The following is an 18,499-nucleotide window of genomic DNA, read 5'->3' as shown; positions in this document are numbered from 1 at the left end:
CACAACAAAGCCAAAAAAACTTCCATTATCCTTCTCTCAATTGGTATATCACACTTGCAAAAACCAAAAAAAATAAAGGTATAGTTTCTTAAATACTCTTATTTGTCTAAATGGGAAGGTCACCTTGTTGTGAGAAGGCACATACAAACAAAGGAGCATGGACTAAAGAAGAAGATGAAAGACTAATTTCTTACATTAGAGCTCATGGTGAAGGTTGTTGGAGGTCTCTTCCTAAAGCTGCTGGACTTCTTCGATGCGGTAAAAGTTGTCGTCTCCGATGGATTAATTACTTAAGACCTGACCTTAAACGTGGTAACTTTACTGAAGAAGAAGATGAACTCATTATCAAACTCCATAGCCTCCTTGGAAACAAGTATGTTTAACATTTCTATCTTATTTTATTTTGTCCTACTAGTTAAATCGTTAACGAGATGAGACAGATTCAGGATTTAAATTTGACCTGACTCAAGGTGGTTATATGGATCACTAGTAGTAATTATGTTTTTTTGTTTCCTTATGATAGGTGGTCGCTTATAGCAGGAAGATTACCAGGAAGAACAGATAACGAGATAAAAAACTATTGGAACACACATATAAGACGAAAGCTCTTGAGTCGAGGTATTGATCCAACAACACATAGATCAATCAATGATCCTACTACAATACCAAAAGTTACAACGATTACTTTTGCTGCTGCTCATGAAAATATTAAAGATATTGATCAACAAGATGAGATGATAAATATCAAAGCTGAATTCGTTGAAACAAGCAAAGAATCAGATAATAATGAAATAATTCAAGAAAAGTCATCATCATGTCTTCCTGACTTAAATCTTGAACTCAGAATTAGTCCTCCACATCATCAACAACTCGATCATCATCGTCATCATCAACGATCAAGCTCTTTATGTTTTACATGTAGTTTGGGAATTCAAAATAGTAAAGATTGCAGTTGTGGAAGTGAAAGTAATGGAAATGGATGGAGTAATAATATGGTAAGTATGAACATTATGGCTGGTTATGACTTTTTGGGCTTGAAGACTAATGGTCTTTTGGACTATAGAACTTTGGAAACTAAGTGATTCGATTCGATTCGAATTTATGCATAAATCATCTTAATTTGATGTATATGTAGAAAAGAAAAAGAGTTTGAGGATATTATTTCTTCTAGCTAATAATTTTCTCATGGTTGTAAACTTTGCAATATAGTAATTACATTTAATTCAAAGCAGTAAAAATATAGCACTAATGATTCTATGAAGATAATTTTTCTTTTTCCTCTAATTATATTTGACATGAAATAGATTCAAAATATGTACTTTTAAATGAGTGCTTCGAGAGTAGAGTTTCATGTGTTATTTGATTTTTTTAAATATATATTTATGTGATTATATCAAATGTCTCCTAACGAAGTTTTTAAATATAAAAAGGTTAAATTTGCCTTTGACCTTTGCAAACTTATCCAGATTTATTTTTTACTTTATAATAATTGAAGTCAAATTTATCCTTTGACGCACCAAAACTAGCAATATTTGCTCTTAATAATACTATCTAAGTAACCACATAAGCTTTTCAACACATGAGACAAAAAAAGTTAATTTTTTTTTCTTGAATTATGCAAAATGATCCAAATTTTGTTAGATATGAATAAAATTGACATTATGTAAAATCTCTCATAGTTTAAGGATAAATTTGACATTTTTCCTTCATAAAAGAAGCTCATGTATGCTTCTGTTGTTAGTCAATAAGAATAAATCTAATCTAGTGACAAAGGTAGATCTTATCTTAACTATTTTAGAGAGAGCATATTTGACGTATTTTGCAAAGTTTAGAGGTAAATATTAGACCTTTTTCATTAAATCATTTCTAAAAAGAGAAAATGACATTTTTAAAAATAAATTAAAACGAAAAACCTTCATATATGTGTAAAATGAGCCATGAAATATATCTTATTTGTGTAGTAATAGTGGTGATTTCTCTCAATCTCCGAAACCCCCCACCCCACCCCACCCCACCCCACCCCCACCAAAAAAAAAACCCTCCTAAATGTTGTTTTCTTCAAAAATAAAATAAAATATATTCAGTTAAATAACAGTAAAATAGAAGATTTGTACAAAAGTTGTGTTCTTTTTCACATCTTCGAAAGATCTTCTTTCTTTCTCGCTCTATTTACTACTCCTTTTATTCCTAATTTACGGACACATTTCGAATTTCAAGACTCAAATAAATTTAATTTTTTTATATATTTTTAAAATATTTTAAATTATTAATTATTATGATTTTATATTTTTTACGTAATTTATAAATATAAAATTTTATTTAAAAAAGTTAAATTTCATACGCAAACTCTTGATCAAACTAAAACTGTTAAATCCTAAAAAAAACAAAATGTATCACATAATAAATTGAGAAATAACACAAAGGGAGTATTATTATTATTTTGTAAATCTTTGATATTCCAACAAATAACAGAAGGTTATTTTTCGTTCTTATCTTATGTATAATATATGTATGGCCCATTGTGATATTTAATATATGTAGACCGGTGGAAATAATATTGAAGGGCTGAATTAGAGCAATATTGAATATTTATGTGTTGATTAAAATATATTCTTTTATTCTTTATATCCGTTTTGAGATTTATATTTTTAGTTATATGTCTCTATGTGGGGGCAATTGGATAAGCAGTGAAAGGATGAGAAGAAAAGAAGATGGCCAACAGGTTGGTAACCTATCTCCTCTATTATTACTTATAATACTTATATAATAATAACTATTCCCTTTTGATTAAAAAAAAGATGACCTTATTTTTTTTTTACTTTATTTTTTAAAAAAAATAATTTTTTTTTGTAATATTTTGATTTTGATTTTTCACGTTATATATTTAAGGCTACAACATCAAAGGAAAATTTTGTATATTTGATTTAACTTTAATTAAGGACCACAAGATTCAAAAGTCTTCTTTATATTCTTAAACTCTGTGTCAAAGCAAATCAGGTCATTCTTTGTGAAATAGAGGAAATGATATAAAACAAAATAAAAAATTCTTACCCCTATATCAACCTCAAATTAATTTTTATATTTACAAGTTTGATCAATAATTTTTAAAAATTAAATTGATGTGAGAAAAATTATAACTTGTAAAACTTATCATATAATTTTGAATATCTGAATTTTTTAGTTGTAAATATTGAATTAATCTATTCTAACTTAGCTTTAAAGATTAGTCAAATTGACTCTTGGAAAACAAATAACCATTTTCGGACAGACGGGTATATGTTGAGAGGACAATTAGATAATAAAAGTGTGCTCTCTCATAACTCAAATTTTTAGATAAATATCAACACATTTCAACATTGTATCAGAGCAGGTAGAATTTTTATATATTTGACTTAAAAAAAGAATTAGACTCATACGTAAAAAAATGTTGAGAATATAATTAAAAATTAGTTATACTTATTATAATTAATTTAAAAGTTTTTTTTGAAGTAATTTAATAATATAAATATTTTATAGTGCCATAAACAATGCGTGAATAAGCTAACAACTGTCCATAAATCCACCAACCTAACAATTATTATTCTATTTCGTGATCTAACTAACCTGCCATTCCCCTCTTGGGCTCTAATCCCAAAATATAAATTTCTTTTCACTACCAAATTTTTGTGGGATCTAATTTCTTCTGTATTTGTTAGGATATTTCTCTTGCACAACTTAATAGTTTTTGTGTTTCTAATAATTAGGACACTTTCCATCAAAAAGGGTATATGAGGGATATTGGTAGGTATTAATTTTTTTTTTGTTAATTAGGCCTTATTTCAGATTGGATCTTTAAAAATAAAAAATTTCTTGATTGATACACGAACACAATATCTATAATAATTTTGAGCATCAAATAATTAACGATAATAATTTAATTACTATTAATTATATATTTTTAATAGTAATAAATATTCTTTCAAAATGTTTCTAAAATCTAAAGCGATATTGACACTAATAATAATTAACTAATATTGATTAAATTTTTTACACTATTTATTAAGTGTGTATTTATTATCGCTAAAAACTTCTTATTTTTTAATTGGTCTACCCAATGAAAATACTCTATGAACTTGGTTGTGGATTATCTTCTTATATAATTTGATAGATTGCCAAAACATAAATTAAATCATAACAACATAATTGATGAGTAGCTTTTGTATTTTATGCTTCAAGTCTCATTCGATATTCTGTTGATTATGATAATATTAACCATGTGTCACATTATAAGGTAATGAGATTTTATGATCAATTTTTATTAATAATAATATAATAAACAGCAAGCCTACTTTTTGAACCTAACATGCATCAAAAGTAGTGTTAAGTTGACTTGTAATAATAAACTCCTATTATATTGGAATCAGAATTTTAAAAAATTATGATCACAAAAAGATCTAAGTTATAATATTGGAGAAAATTATAATACATCTTCACCTTTGTAGTTCAATAATACAGTACATATTAAGCATAACATGTATACCTGTTCTAATTTGTATAATATTTGGTACATTTTTTCCCCCACAATATTGGCGCTTTTTAAGATTAATTAAAATTAGTATTGGTGGCAGTCAATCAATGTTGAACTGAATTATAATTATCATTGAATGGACTTCATTGATTTTGGTTGTATGACTATTCATTTTTCATGATCCAATATATATATATTTTAGTATAATCATCTAGTTTATAAATTATATAGATTAAAAAGAATTGAATTTACAACGATCAAGTTAGGTAAAAAAAAGTCAAACACTTTTAATGAAAATATCTCGATTTATATGACTTTAACGTAACTTAATATACCCACTTAAGACTGGAAATATCTTTTGCTACTTATGTTACTATACAATAACTGATCTTTAGTGGTAATTAATTAATATAATGATTTAATTGCTACTAAATATGTAATTTTTTTTGATAATTGACTCTCTTTTTAAATGTCTGTAAAGCTTAAAGAGATATTTGATCTAATAGTAATTAACTAATAACAATAAACACTTTAGCACTCTTACCAATATGCATTTTATTACTGCTAAAGCTGTTTTATTGACGTGTGCCTTCGATGAGTTTTAGAATTTTGGTTTGATTTAATTTCATGTTGTTCTGATGAATTGATTTATAACACAAACTAGTTTAGTTTCTTCAAAGCATATTAGGGCTTTAGTAATTGAAATATAAAGAAATCGAAGGAGGTTCAAAATCTGTTGTATATACCTAAAAATTATTTTAATCATATATAAATAATATAACTTTTTATCGAAGAGGATTCGGATAAACCCCTAATTGTAAGGTGATTTCATCACTACTTCAATGTGCACAAATAGTTCACCACATAACATTTATCCGAAGGGTAAAAATTGTGATTTTTATAAAGGTTATAGAGAACATGAATAATTTTAATATTTTTTTAAAAAAATTATATTAGTTATCTTAATACGTCCACTAATTAATTATTAATTGATTGAAATGCTCCAAAGAAAGAAAAAAGAACTTCTCAAAACGCAATCTAAAAGCATGTGTGACATATCCAATCAAAAAGATGTATCACATAATATCATATTCATATTCCTCTAACCCAAAAAAATAAAATAAAACAAATGAATGGCCCTTCGCACAACGAAAAGGACTTACTTTTCAACCTTTATTCCTATCTGCTTTTGCTTTTTCCATCGTCTTGTTTTTATTATAATGTGTTAGGTAGTGACATTAGAACCTTCCATAAGATATCTATACATTTAAATTTCACATTAAATTAAATTAGAACAAATAAATTAAAACAAAATGAAGATAATTACTTACCTCTACCAAATTATTGCATCTTTCTCTATCAATGGACACATTATTTGATATATATATATATATATATATATATATATATATATATATATATCTTTGCTTTAAATAGTTCATAGGTCCAACTTCTCAATATCTAATGCATCATCTCCTTTTCCCTTCTATAAATATGTGGACCCTATAATATAATGCCCTTATTTAATTTTTAATTTAATTTGCATTTGAATCATCTCCCTTCTCCCTAATAGTTCTATTTCAAAATTTTGAGAACGTAAATCCTCTCTAATCACAATCATCATTAAATTAAATTAAAGTCTAATAAAATGTTGTCAAGAAATTATTGGAGTAGAAGAAACATGTTAATTAAATGCAGACTAGAAATTACATCTGATTTTTAGGTAAAGCTTGTACGTAGATTTTATCTTTTCCAACGAACATTTTTCTCCGTATTGATAAATCACATAACTATACAAAAATGAAATGAAATTAGTACTAATTTTCATAATCTTACAAATTATTTTTTTTGGCAAAGTGTTTCTATTTTATTTATGGTATTCTAAACATACTAGGCCGACTAATAACCATAATTTTGTGCTAGCTACATAGGACAATTAAAGAGGAAAAAAAAAACTCTTCATTCATAACGTTCTAAATCGAGAGAGTGAAGAGATTCCATTCGTTTCTACCATATTCCCATGCAGATAATACAAGTGTATATTTATCGATCAAATTAATTATGAAAAATTGTCATATCTAAAAATAAGTAGGGTCAAGGGTGGTTGGTGTAGGTAAATTTGTTGGTAGAGATAGGAGGATATTTAATTACTAGCCTTTATGTTCTACCTCCTGAGATGAAATTTTGTTTTCATACCATAAGTTTCATGCAATAATTACAGTGTTGTTCCACTGCCTTTAGTTTTCATTGTCTTCCGGACTATGTTAGATCATTCAATTCTCTTTCTTCACTTTCTTAATTTTGAGTTTAATTGCGACATTGATATAATATTTACATGAAACAAATATATTTTTATCATATCTGAGTAGATATGCTATGTACATGCGTGATGGACTTCAAAAAATTTAGGAACAGTCAAACTCAATAAGTAATCTGTGGAGCCATGTTAATTCTCCTACCACCTTTCTAATTTATCTATACTCTGCTTCAGTTGATGATAGAGAGACAGTTTCTTGTTTCTTGAATCTCCAGCTTATGGGGCTGTTGCCAAGTAGTACTAAATAACCACTCACTGACCTTTTTGAATATGGGCAGGATGCCCAATCAGAGTCACAAAAAGCTTGAACTGTATAGTCAAAATCATTAGATAAATGTACTCCCAATTAGGATCCTTCTTAAGGTATCTAAGAAGATCATAGGCTGCTTGTAGATGTGGAGATCTAGGGTCTTGCATGAATTGACTTAACTGCTGGACACTGAAGGCTATGTCCAATCTGGTATTAGTGAGAAAATTCAATTTGCCTATCAATTTCCTGTAAAATGTGGGATCAGGTATCGGAGTTCATTCCTTAGCCCTTAACTTGATAGTAGGATCAAGTGGAGAGGACAAAGGTGTATAATCAAAATAGTCATACTTTTTCAGTAAATCCAAGACAAACTTTCTCTGTGAAATAAGAACTCCATCTGTTGTGTCAAGTATTCTAAGCCCAGAAAGTAATGAAGTCTACTAAGATCCTTGATCTTGGAACTGTTGTCTAGATACACCTTGAGTTGGTTAATTTCGTTTGTGTCTGTGCCTGTCAAAATGACATCATCTACATATACTGCAACAAACACAACCAATGATATTGTTTTCTTATAGAACAAGGAGTGGTCATTATGTGAGTGTGTAACCCCTGAGTGATAATGCTTCAGTCAATTTGCCATACCACTGTCTGCTTGCTTGTTTGAGACCATAGACTGATTTGTTTAACATACAAACCAGTCCTGGATCAGGTACCTCAAGACCTTGGGGTACTTTCATGTACACTTCTTCATGAAGATCTCCATGAAAGAAATGTATTATTAACATCAAGTTGAAACATGCCCCAACCTTTTTTCACAGCACATGCCACTAGTATCCTCACAGTGGTCATTTTAATAATAGGTGAGTAGGTCTCAATGTAATCTATTCCAGCCTGTTCTGTTTACCCTTGGACTTCCAATCTGTCCTTAAATCTTTCTATGCTTCCATCTGCTCTATGTTTGACTTTATACACCCATCTACATCCAATTGCCTGTTTGTCTGCTGGTAGGTTTACAAGATCCCAAGTGTTTGTTGGCATACCATGCTTCAAATTCTTGTGACATGGCTTTCTGCTATGCAGGATTTCGTGATGCTTTCTCATATAATGATGACTCACTATCATGATAAACATTCTCAACAAGTGTTTGACTGTTAGATGCAATGACATCAGGAGATACATGGTGATGTTTAGTGAATAGAGAAGTGAGGGAAAGGTTGGGTTATGTGTGGGTGGTAGTTTATAATCTAGGAATGTTAACAACGTAATCTTTCAAATGTTGTGGAATTTTGTTTTCTCTATGGGATCTCCTATGTATTACTGTTGAAGGAACAAGTTTTGGTGGTGTTGGAGATGTAATGATATGAGCAGGTGGTGATTGTGTAATGGAACTCTCAGTATTGTGATGAGGTAAGTGAGTAGGTTTTGTATTAGTAATATTGTTATAATCATTTACACAATCATCACATGAGTCTAATTTAGTATAATCAGTAGAAGGAATAGACCTCAAAACAGAAGGAAATGTGGAATTTTAAGATGACAAAGTAAAAGGAAAGATATGTTCATGAAAGATCACATCCCTACATGTATTTTTTTTGTGGCCAAACTCATCACCTTGTAACCCTTTGTTCCAAAAGGATATCCCAAAAAAAATATGTGGAGTAGTTCTTGGTTCAAGCTTATCCCTAGACATTTTTGGTATAGCGGATAGCAAAGACATCCAAAGGATTTAAGATGGTTATAGTCTATTTTTTTCTTGTACAACAACTCATAAGGACATTTATCTTTTAGATGGTTTGAAGGAAGCCTATTAATGATGTGGGTAGCTGTTAATACACATTCTCCCCGATACCTTATAGGTAGTTTAGATTGAAACAAAACTGCTCTGGTTGTTTCTAACAAGTACTTATGTTTTCTTTCCACCACATTATTCTGTTGTGGTGTGTATGGAAATGTTTTCTGATGAATGGTGTCTTTGCTTAAGAAGAATATGTTTGCCTCATTACTGGTAAATTCCAATTCATTGTCTGATCTAATGGTCTTGACTGTGGTGTTGAAATGATTTTACACCATTCTTATGAAATCTTTGAGGAATGGTAAAGCATTACTTTTGGTACTTAAAATGTGTGTCCAAGCCGATCTGCTATAGTCATTTACCAGTGTAATGAAGTACTTGTAATTGTCATATGTAGACACAGATATGGTCCCCATAAATCAATATGAAGCAGTTCAAAAATGAATTTAGTTTGGCTTTTATTGTGACTAAAAGACAATCTTGATTGTCTTGCCATTGGGCAGATGTTACAAGAAAAAGGTTGTTTAGGAGAAAAATTTGCTTGTAATGTACTAATACTCCTCAATTTAACAAAAGGTACATGGCCAAGTCTATTGTGCCACAACGAATCCACATTGTCTTTAGTTTTATTACAAGAACTGTGATCAAACAAGACATCTATGATTAGGAGTAGAAGTACACACAAGAGGGACAGAATTGTGAAAATTATGAAGTTTGTTTGCACTGGAAGTAGGTATCTTACACTGATTTGTATGACAAGTCTTGACAGAAGAAGTAGAATCACAAGAAAGTCTATTATTAGAAAAGCAAAAACATATTTGACTTGCATTAGTATTACTAGAGTTTTTCAAACATCTTGAACACAAGAAATAGAGCCCATGTTTGCTATTACCAATCACCTGAGGCCTCTTCACTGAAGGGGCCAGCAACATACACAATGCATTAGTGAACAAGACTATGCATTTCATAGAAGTGGTTAAGGAATGAATTGAAACTAGATTATACTTAAAAGAAGGCACATACAATAGTTGATGTAAAATGATATTAGATGAGACTGGTACATCCCCAAATTCTGTTACCTTGACTTTGTATCCATTTGGGAGTGAAACTAGTATAGGAAAAGGTAAAGTTTTAATGTTGACTAGAGAGCTTCTGTTAAAAGTTATATGGTTTGATGCCCCTGAGTCTATAATCCACATATTATCACTGGATTCAAAACATTTTGCATGAAAGATTGTCAAAATCAATAGAGGAAGAACAAACAACAACACCTGCAAAATTCATTAATCCAGTTTCAACATTAGAAGCATTGACATCTTCCCCTTCATTCTCGTTCTAAAAATGTTGTAGAAGGTTCATAATCTGTCCATATTGCTCTTTTGTAAAACTAACATTTGAATGATTGTTACTTTGTGGTTCTTCCTCTTCATGGATAGAACATGTCATTTGTAGTACAATGTACATTTGCTACCACTCCTTTACCTATGAAGTTTGGATTCTGTTGTCTGAAATTCTGACCAGTATTGTTGTTCCCTGGCCTATGATTCTGATTATTGTTACCTTGAGGGTACCCATGCAGCTTGTAACATTTATCTTTAATGTGTCTAATTCTTTTACAGTAATCACACATTATAACATTTCTACTACTACCATTGCCATAGGTATTTCCTCCTGAACTGTTACTACCACTAACATAGTTATTTCCTTGATAATTTGTCATGAAAATTCTCTTATTTCCAACAACATTTGTGTTCAAAGAAATTGAATTTGTAGGCACTCGACCAATAGGTTTGAACTCCCTTTGTTTCTCTTCTTGAATCAACAGTGAGAAAGCTTGTCCCATGAAAGGGAGTGGGTTCATCATGAGAATGTTTCCCCTTATTACTGTGTATACTTCATTCAGTCCTATAAGAAACTGAATCAAACGTCTATCTTGTTCTGCTTTATGCAGACCATCCCTGGTACCATACACACATGCACAACTGCAATGATTTTTCGGACTTAGTATTCAATTCCTCCCACAATTTCTTCATCCTTGTATATTACACTGTGATATCCAATACTCCTTGAGTAAGATCATTAATCTCTTTTTGTATCTGATACACTTTGCCCCATTTGTTTGATCGTATCTATCTTCTAACTCCTTCCAGAGTTTAGCAGAATCATTCACATACTCGACACTATCTGAGATTTCCTTAACCAATGAGTTCAAAATTCATGATGTTACCATATCATCACACCTTTGCCATTGTCGTAAAAGAGGTAAATTGAGATTTTGGCCTTTTACAAGTTCCATCGATAAAGCTTAATTTGCTTTTCACTAACAAAGCTCTCATTACTCCTCTTCGCCAGGATCGATATCCTGCTCCATCAAATTGAGTTGGAACAAGTATCATCTCTGGGTTATCTGAAGGATGTACATACAGGATACTGCTATGTCATTTTCAGATATGTTCGTTCTCTCAGATGTAGATGCATTATCATCGACACCCATTGACAATTTTTCAACAAATTTATCGCAAACCACCTTAATCAAAAGAGACTACAACCGAAATTCAGATCTAGACTAGAACAACAAAGAAAAGTTGAGTTTCGATACAGAAAACTCGAATATTTGTATCAATCGAAAGAGACGATCCAAACAACAATGTAGCTAGCAGAAATTGAAGAATAAATCAACTAACCTTGTCTGATACCATATCAAGAATTTATGTAAACGATGACAACTTAATCATGGCCGAAACCATGGAAGCCATAAATGTCAATTGAGAGAATATAATAACAGGAATAAAACGTGATTTGGTAAAATAAGAATTCTCACCTTTATTGATCACTAACAAGTTCTTATATACATGTGTGAAAAACTAACAACTACAGTGAAGGAAGAAGAAAAATATCTAACTGACTAATTAACTCACTAACTAACTATGACGTCATTGATTAACAAACCAACAGAAAAATACTTAGTTAATCATGATTGTTAATATCTCTTAATGATAATTTTGAAAATTGGGTGAATGCATCTAAAAAAGTATATGTCTATAATCGTAAATTGAATCAAATAATAAAAGTTTTTTGCTCAGAAATTACTCATTATTCAATAATACTATATGAGTACTATAATATATACTCGTATAGTAATTTTTGAACAAGATACTATAGGAGTATAATATATAGAGTATTAATTAAGCGAAATAATCAGTTCTAGTGATACAAATGCGTAAAGCGAAATAATCAGTTTTAATGATACAAATGCAATACATGATACTGATTTAATATCAGTTAAGTAAAATTAGTATATATATATATATATATATATATATATATATATATTATGATTATATAGTGGAGGTATGAATGTGGAAAAATATATATTTATAATTATTTTGCTCTTATAAAGTATTTGCTTAGTTTTTGCTTTAATTAATATTTTATTTTGATAAAGACTTCAAACACTTTTTGCACGTGTATAAGAGTTATAATTAGAATTTTACTAATTCAGCAAATAGGAAAAGGGGAAGTAGGAGTGGGAAATGTTTTTGCTGTGGATGAATTAAATCCATATATAACATGCAATGAATGAATTGAAATTCCTTCATCATTTGAAAAATCATACAGACAAATAGAATGATAAAAATTACATATTAATGTACGTATAAATTTTTAAATTCCCTAAACACGAGAGACATATATGTTCAAATTTTAGGTATGACTATACAAGAAAACATGAAATTAGATACATAATTAGTTGGCAATCTGTCGTTAAAATGTTTTTAGTTTTTTGAGTTTTCTTATAATTTATTGCTAATTCGTGATTAAATGAAATTATTTATAAAATTTTATCCGCTACTAATTTCAGATTTTTTTGATTCCCATTATCAGAATTGTTGACTTGGTCACTGTCCATAAATGAGTTACATTCTAATCTCATTCACTTACTAAGTAATTACGTGCAAGCTATCGAAATATTCGTTAGACCCATAAAGGTATTACTAACCCATGATTAACGTTAGTACTAATAATTCACCTAACCATAGTAAAATAATTTTTTACTTGGATGGAGTAGCTTTTTTGTTAACATTTTTTAGTCTTTCATATATTTCCGTACATATATTTAACTGTTATAATTGAATCTATCGAATTAAATCAAAACATGTATTTTTGATTTTATGACAAATCCAACTATATTAATTTTTCGATAAACAATTGCTACTATAATTTGATATAAGATGGAATTTCATTTATCCATCCATACACATATTTCACTTTTTTCTTTACTATTTCTGTGAAAGATAATGTAATGTGTGCATTAATTACTGATTAGTCATCAAAAGATAATTTTCCAGACGGTTTTAATCGTTTCGTCTTTATCTAAAGGAAATAAGTACTTTTGGTATTAATACAACATACATGATTTCTTTAATTTAAACCGAAAAGAAAGATTACTTTCTTTTATGTGTGTGTGTGTTGTGTTCAATTTTATACTTATTGGCTAGTAGACGACTCAACCTAAAAATGGAAGACATGCCCCACTATTATATGGAAATAACAACCAATTGTTAGTAGTTCAATTCATGGAAGAAAAATGAAGAGCAAAACTAGTAAACTTAGTGATCGTAGGAAATGGAAAAAGAACAACTACTTTATATCTTCTTTGGGTTGGTTTTCTAGTTCATGTTAAGTATCTACGTTAAAGCTTTATTAAATTTAGATTTATATCAAAATTAAGAAATAAAAAACGACTCTATACTTAAAGAGATTTTAATTCAAAATTTTTAATTATTAATAAAAGAATATATATCATATGACAACTCTCTTTGATAATCGATTTATATCTCTATTGTTGCATTATTGGTTGGATTCTAATTTTTTTATTTATTAATTAATTTCTCTCTTTCGAATCAAACTATAAGTTTTTTAGTAATAATAAACTACAAAAAAAAATTAGAAGTTGAGTGACACATATTTAATTTATATAGATATATATATATTTTTTGTCTTTAATTAAACATCTTTTTCTTATGTATCAATTTAGTCGGTTGGAAATAATGTCAAAAATAGTACAATCATCACTTTCACCACCTACCTACTTTTCTTTTTTTAATTTCTCTACCTTCTTCCTTCTAGAAGGATAAGTATTTGACAAAGATTTTTTTAATTTTGGTGGTGGCAAAATGATGCTTTTCACTTGCCAAGGTGGTTGTTTACTTCTTTTTTTCCATTTGTTTGTTTTGGTTTATTTGGGTTAAATCATTGTAGACTCTTTACCAATTATTGTTATAATAAGGAACTATAGTGACATAATAAATTGATATGATATTATAGGTATGACTACTATTTACAGGATTGAAAGTTCTAGGTGATTGAGAACAAGTACCTTCTACCACTTAATAAATACTACTGATTGGAGTTTTGGTTAAATAATGGGTGATTTATTTTGCTATCAATCAATTGTTTAACAACCAAACAAATAATAAACAATTGTTTGTTGTTGTATGACATTATATATAGGGATGACAAATGAACGTACTGTATAGATAAAAAATAAATTGAATTGCAATTAATTATTTATAGAAATATTTATAAAAATGAATTTGATCAAATATGAATTGAATTAAAATGACCCTAAACTATTTTCAATCTTCCTCATTTCTTTATTCAATTCTTCCATTCTCCAGTATTATTTTTATTTTACTTCTCTTATCTATATTTGGCTATCTTTTTTTTAAAAAAAATAATCTTAGAAGTATCTTTATTGAATTATAATATGAGAAAAGCATAATTAGATTTACATATTAAATTGGTCAAATATGTATTACCAAATAAAGTTAAATTTAAAGAAAAGAACATAATTTTTATGCAAAAGAAAATATTATTTTTTAAAAAAAAAGTTGACCTCGGGAGGTTAATTTTACATTTTTTAAAAAAATAAAAGTTTTTGGCGTTAAACGCTCGAAGGTTGATTTGTATTTTTGTGTAAATGACTCAACAACATGTTTGTCCATCAATTAAATAAATTATGTATTTCTTAGTCATTCTTATAGAAATATATTTTATTTCAATTGGCTTGTCATGATAAAACATAAATACCTATATTTGTGTATATATTTTTATAAATTGACTATAGATTGAAATCTATATTGCCCGATTGAAATATAAGCAACTCAATTGAAATATATTATAAATTAGATAAGCTAATTTTATGAATATGGAAGGTCTAGATTGTGTCGTCTACCAAAATTTATAAATGCTCATTAAAATGTTAAACATTTCTATTTTCCAAGGGCTAACACCTAACTTAATATTGGAATAGAAGTTCTATTTTCACTTTTCTTGAATTTGCTTTTCATGGTGACTAGTAGAACTTTTTTGTACGAAATATATTCTGTATTAGAAAAAATTGAAGAGTGTAACAGAAAATTCAAAATTATATGTAAAAAATTCTTTTTTTTTTGTTCGATAATAAATTAAATAATCATATAATAATATACTATATATCCTCATCAATTTATCATTATTGCTCTTCTATGGGTATGCGTGATTCTAAGATTACGGTAAAATAAACATGTTAGGAAACACATGAAGGTATGGGGGTTCAAGATTAGCCAGTTTATAATTAAGTAAAATATAATTTAGTGTATATATGTGCATGTGGCATGTAATTAATCCAAATAATAATCTTATTTTAGTGGAATATAGCCTTTTTCCATAACGCACTATGATACAAGTTGGGTTGCATGTCATTTTTGGAAGCTATGACTTTTATGTTAATGGAGAAATTCTTGGTCAAAGATAAAAAGGAGAGAGACAAAATTTGGTGGAAAACAAAAAATGATACCTAAGCTAACGTAATCAACGTCAATTATGCCCTTAAAGTAGCATTATCGTCATTTGTAAACTAAAAATTTTCACTAAATGAATTTAAAATATGAATAAGTAAATATATAAAAAAATCGAAAGAAATTCAAAGTCTGCTATTACATAACAAATAATTTTAATCATATATGACTTATAAAACCTTATAATTTTTTATCAAATGAGATTCAGATGAACTCCTGAACCCTTACTATTTCCGTCTCTTATCCTAGTGTTGCAAAAAGGTGGGAAAGCTTATAATTTTTCCAAAGGGAATCAGCCACTGAATTTTTCTCTAAGTATAATTATGATTATTTTTGGCTTGTTTAAATTATTATCCTTTTGAAAAGATGCAATCCATCTTGGACCCGCAATTATTGTGTAACAAATTTTATAGAAATTTTGGTGTTTAAGCAAATAGATAAGCCATGTGGTCTTTAATCTTGACTCATATTAATTAATTTAATTAATACTTGAATTTATAAAGACTTCCAATTTTATTTAATTAATTAAAATAACTTGGCCACCTTATAATTAATTACCCCACAAAAAAAGAAGGAAAATCTTCTGTGCACAGGATTTAGAAATGTCAATGGTGGTACTTGTTTGACTTGTGGTCTATTTGGTCAGGACAAGTGAGCTAGTTATGCTTTTTTGTTTATGCAAATGCTTGATAATTTAAAAGCTACATAGTAGTTGGAATAGTAAGGAGACCAAGTGCGATTACGTTTATAAATTTGTACACTTTATTTGAGTCGGATGGTTAAGATATACTAGTTGTATTTAAATTGATGTTAATGTGTATAATTAAATAATATAACGTATACAACATGTTTAGATAGACTTATAACTTATGACTTATAAGTCAAAAGTCATAGATTTAGAATCATTTGTTTATTTTACTCAAATACTTCGAAATAACTTACAAATACTTAAAATATAAGTCAATTCAAACAGAGTATATGTCATATATGTGTGTATATATTTATATATATATAAATATATATATATATATGTTCAGCCAATTAATTATATATGTGCAAACTGTATTAATATAGTGTAATTTCGTACTCCTGTCAAGTGTAGCAGATGAAGGAATAAAATAAATTTGGTAGGAATTGACTGGAAATTAATTAGGAAAAGTAATACAATAAATTTTTAATTAAGTTAACGTTGTACCATTTTGAATCATTTGAGTGTAATGCAATGGTTGGTGCCAATTTCATTCTACTTTGAAATTTTTATATCTTCATATTCTTTTCTTCTTTCTTGGTCAATTCTTCTCTTCAATTCGTTTGGAAGCCTTCTGCCCTTCCAAAATTAAATAAAATAAAAACAATAAATGATTGAAACATATGTAACACGTATTTGTGGTGCATTGACGATCTTTTTTTCCAGATGTCTTGTCATCACCTAAAGGGTCTGGAGATTCATCCATATCTTTTTCGATGAAAAATTATGTTGTTTATATATAGTTAAAATACTGAATTATCTTTAATTTCATCGTATGTATATTCAGTCATATTTTGAACTTCATTAATGAAAATTCAAAATTCACCTATGTTTGTGGCTAATTAATACTATGGCATAATACATATATTGAACTCTAAACTTGGTTTCAAATTTTAACTTTGATCTCTAATTTTCATAATGCACGAACATGTACTTTAACTATCCAACTTTTAAATAAATAAACACATGAGCCCTACATGACACAATAAATGTAGGACAAAAAAATGACTTATAAGATGACATGTAGGACATGTGTGTGTATTTGTTCAAAATATAGCAAAAGTTAGACAAATTTGTAACTTATATTGAAATAGAAAATGACGTATAAGATGACATGTATGATATGTATGTTTATTTGTTCAAAATATAATAAAAGTTAGACTAATTTGTAACTTATATCGAAACAGAGAGAATATTTACTTATTACATATGTTGAATTATCTCACTATGTATAATTTCCTCAATGCCACGTTACTATATTTAAAGATGAAATCCTTTTGGAGAAAAAGTGGAGAAGAAACAATAATACAAATGTACTCCTTTAAGTTGGTAAGTTACTCTTAATTTCAACTAGTAGGTAAGAATTTGGATAGTTTAATTCAGCCTTGAGAAATAAATAACTTTACTAATAATATTTTTGATATTCAAAATAAGAATCTATAAAATTCAAACATGGAAGGCTGCTTAAAAATAGAAGACAATATTGTTAGTATTCAATTCAACCATCACTAATATCTCATTAATTGTGTAGTTGAATTTTCAACATGCATGTGTCTCATTATTTTCAACCTAGCTAGGTATTAAGTCAATAATTATGCATTTTGACAATTTAATGCTACAATAGTATTAGGCATAATATATAAATATATTCTTTAAATTGATTTCAAATCATATTTTTATATTTCAACTATAAATATGTACAAGCAAACACTTTTTAAGTATAACTCTACACATTAAGGCTAAAACAGATAAGAAAAATTAAACCTAACATCTTTAATCTGCTAAAATTTAAACTTAAAGATATCATAACTTCTAACCACTTTACTGACCAATAAGTTTGCCATCTAACTTCTTTGCATTTATCTAACTTCTTTGTATTTGAAAATCATGACACATGTTATATTCAGTAAGAAATAATTTTTTGGGATAATTTACTTATTCCACAAATGGAATAGTAGGCTATGACTTATGAAGAACAAGATGATTGAATACGAAAGTTAATTTAATAAGAAATATTTTTTATAAAAAAGTTTTAAATATGTCATG

At 28.4% G+C, this 18,499-nt stretch overlaps 1 protein-coding gene across 1 annotated transcript; it reads left to right on the top strand.

Moving 5' to 3' along the window:
• Nucleotides 1–1,284, top strand: THM27 (transcription factor). The gene is made up of 2 exons (NM_001247046.1): nt 1–373; nt 524–1,284. Exons 1-2 carry the CDS (start codon nt 111–113, stop codon nt 1,080–1,082), a joined length of 822 nt encoding a protein of 273 aa, NP_001233975.1. The 5' UTR covers nt 1–110; the 3' UTR covers nt 1,083–1,284.
• Nucleotides 1,285–18,499: the final 17,215 nt, after the last annotated feature.

Source organism: Solanum lycopersicum, chromosome 10 (assembly GCF_036512215.1).
Source record: "Solanum lycopersicum chromosome 10, SLM_r2.1".
NCBI classification, from domain to species: domain Eukaryota; kingdom Viridiplantae; phylum Streptophyta; class Magnoliopsida; order Solanales; family Solanaceae; genus Solanum; species Solanum lycopersicum.
The sequence above is the reverse complement of the archived record's forward strand: the minus strand, read 5'-3'. Positions and strand labels throughout refer to the sequence as shown.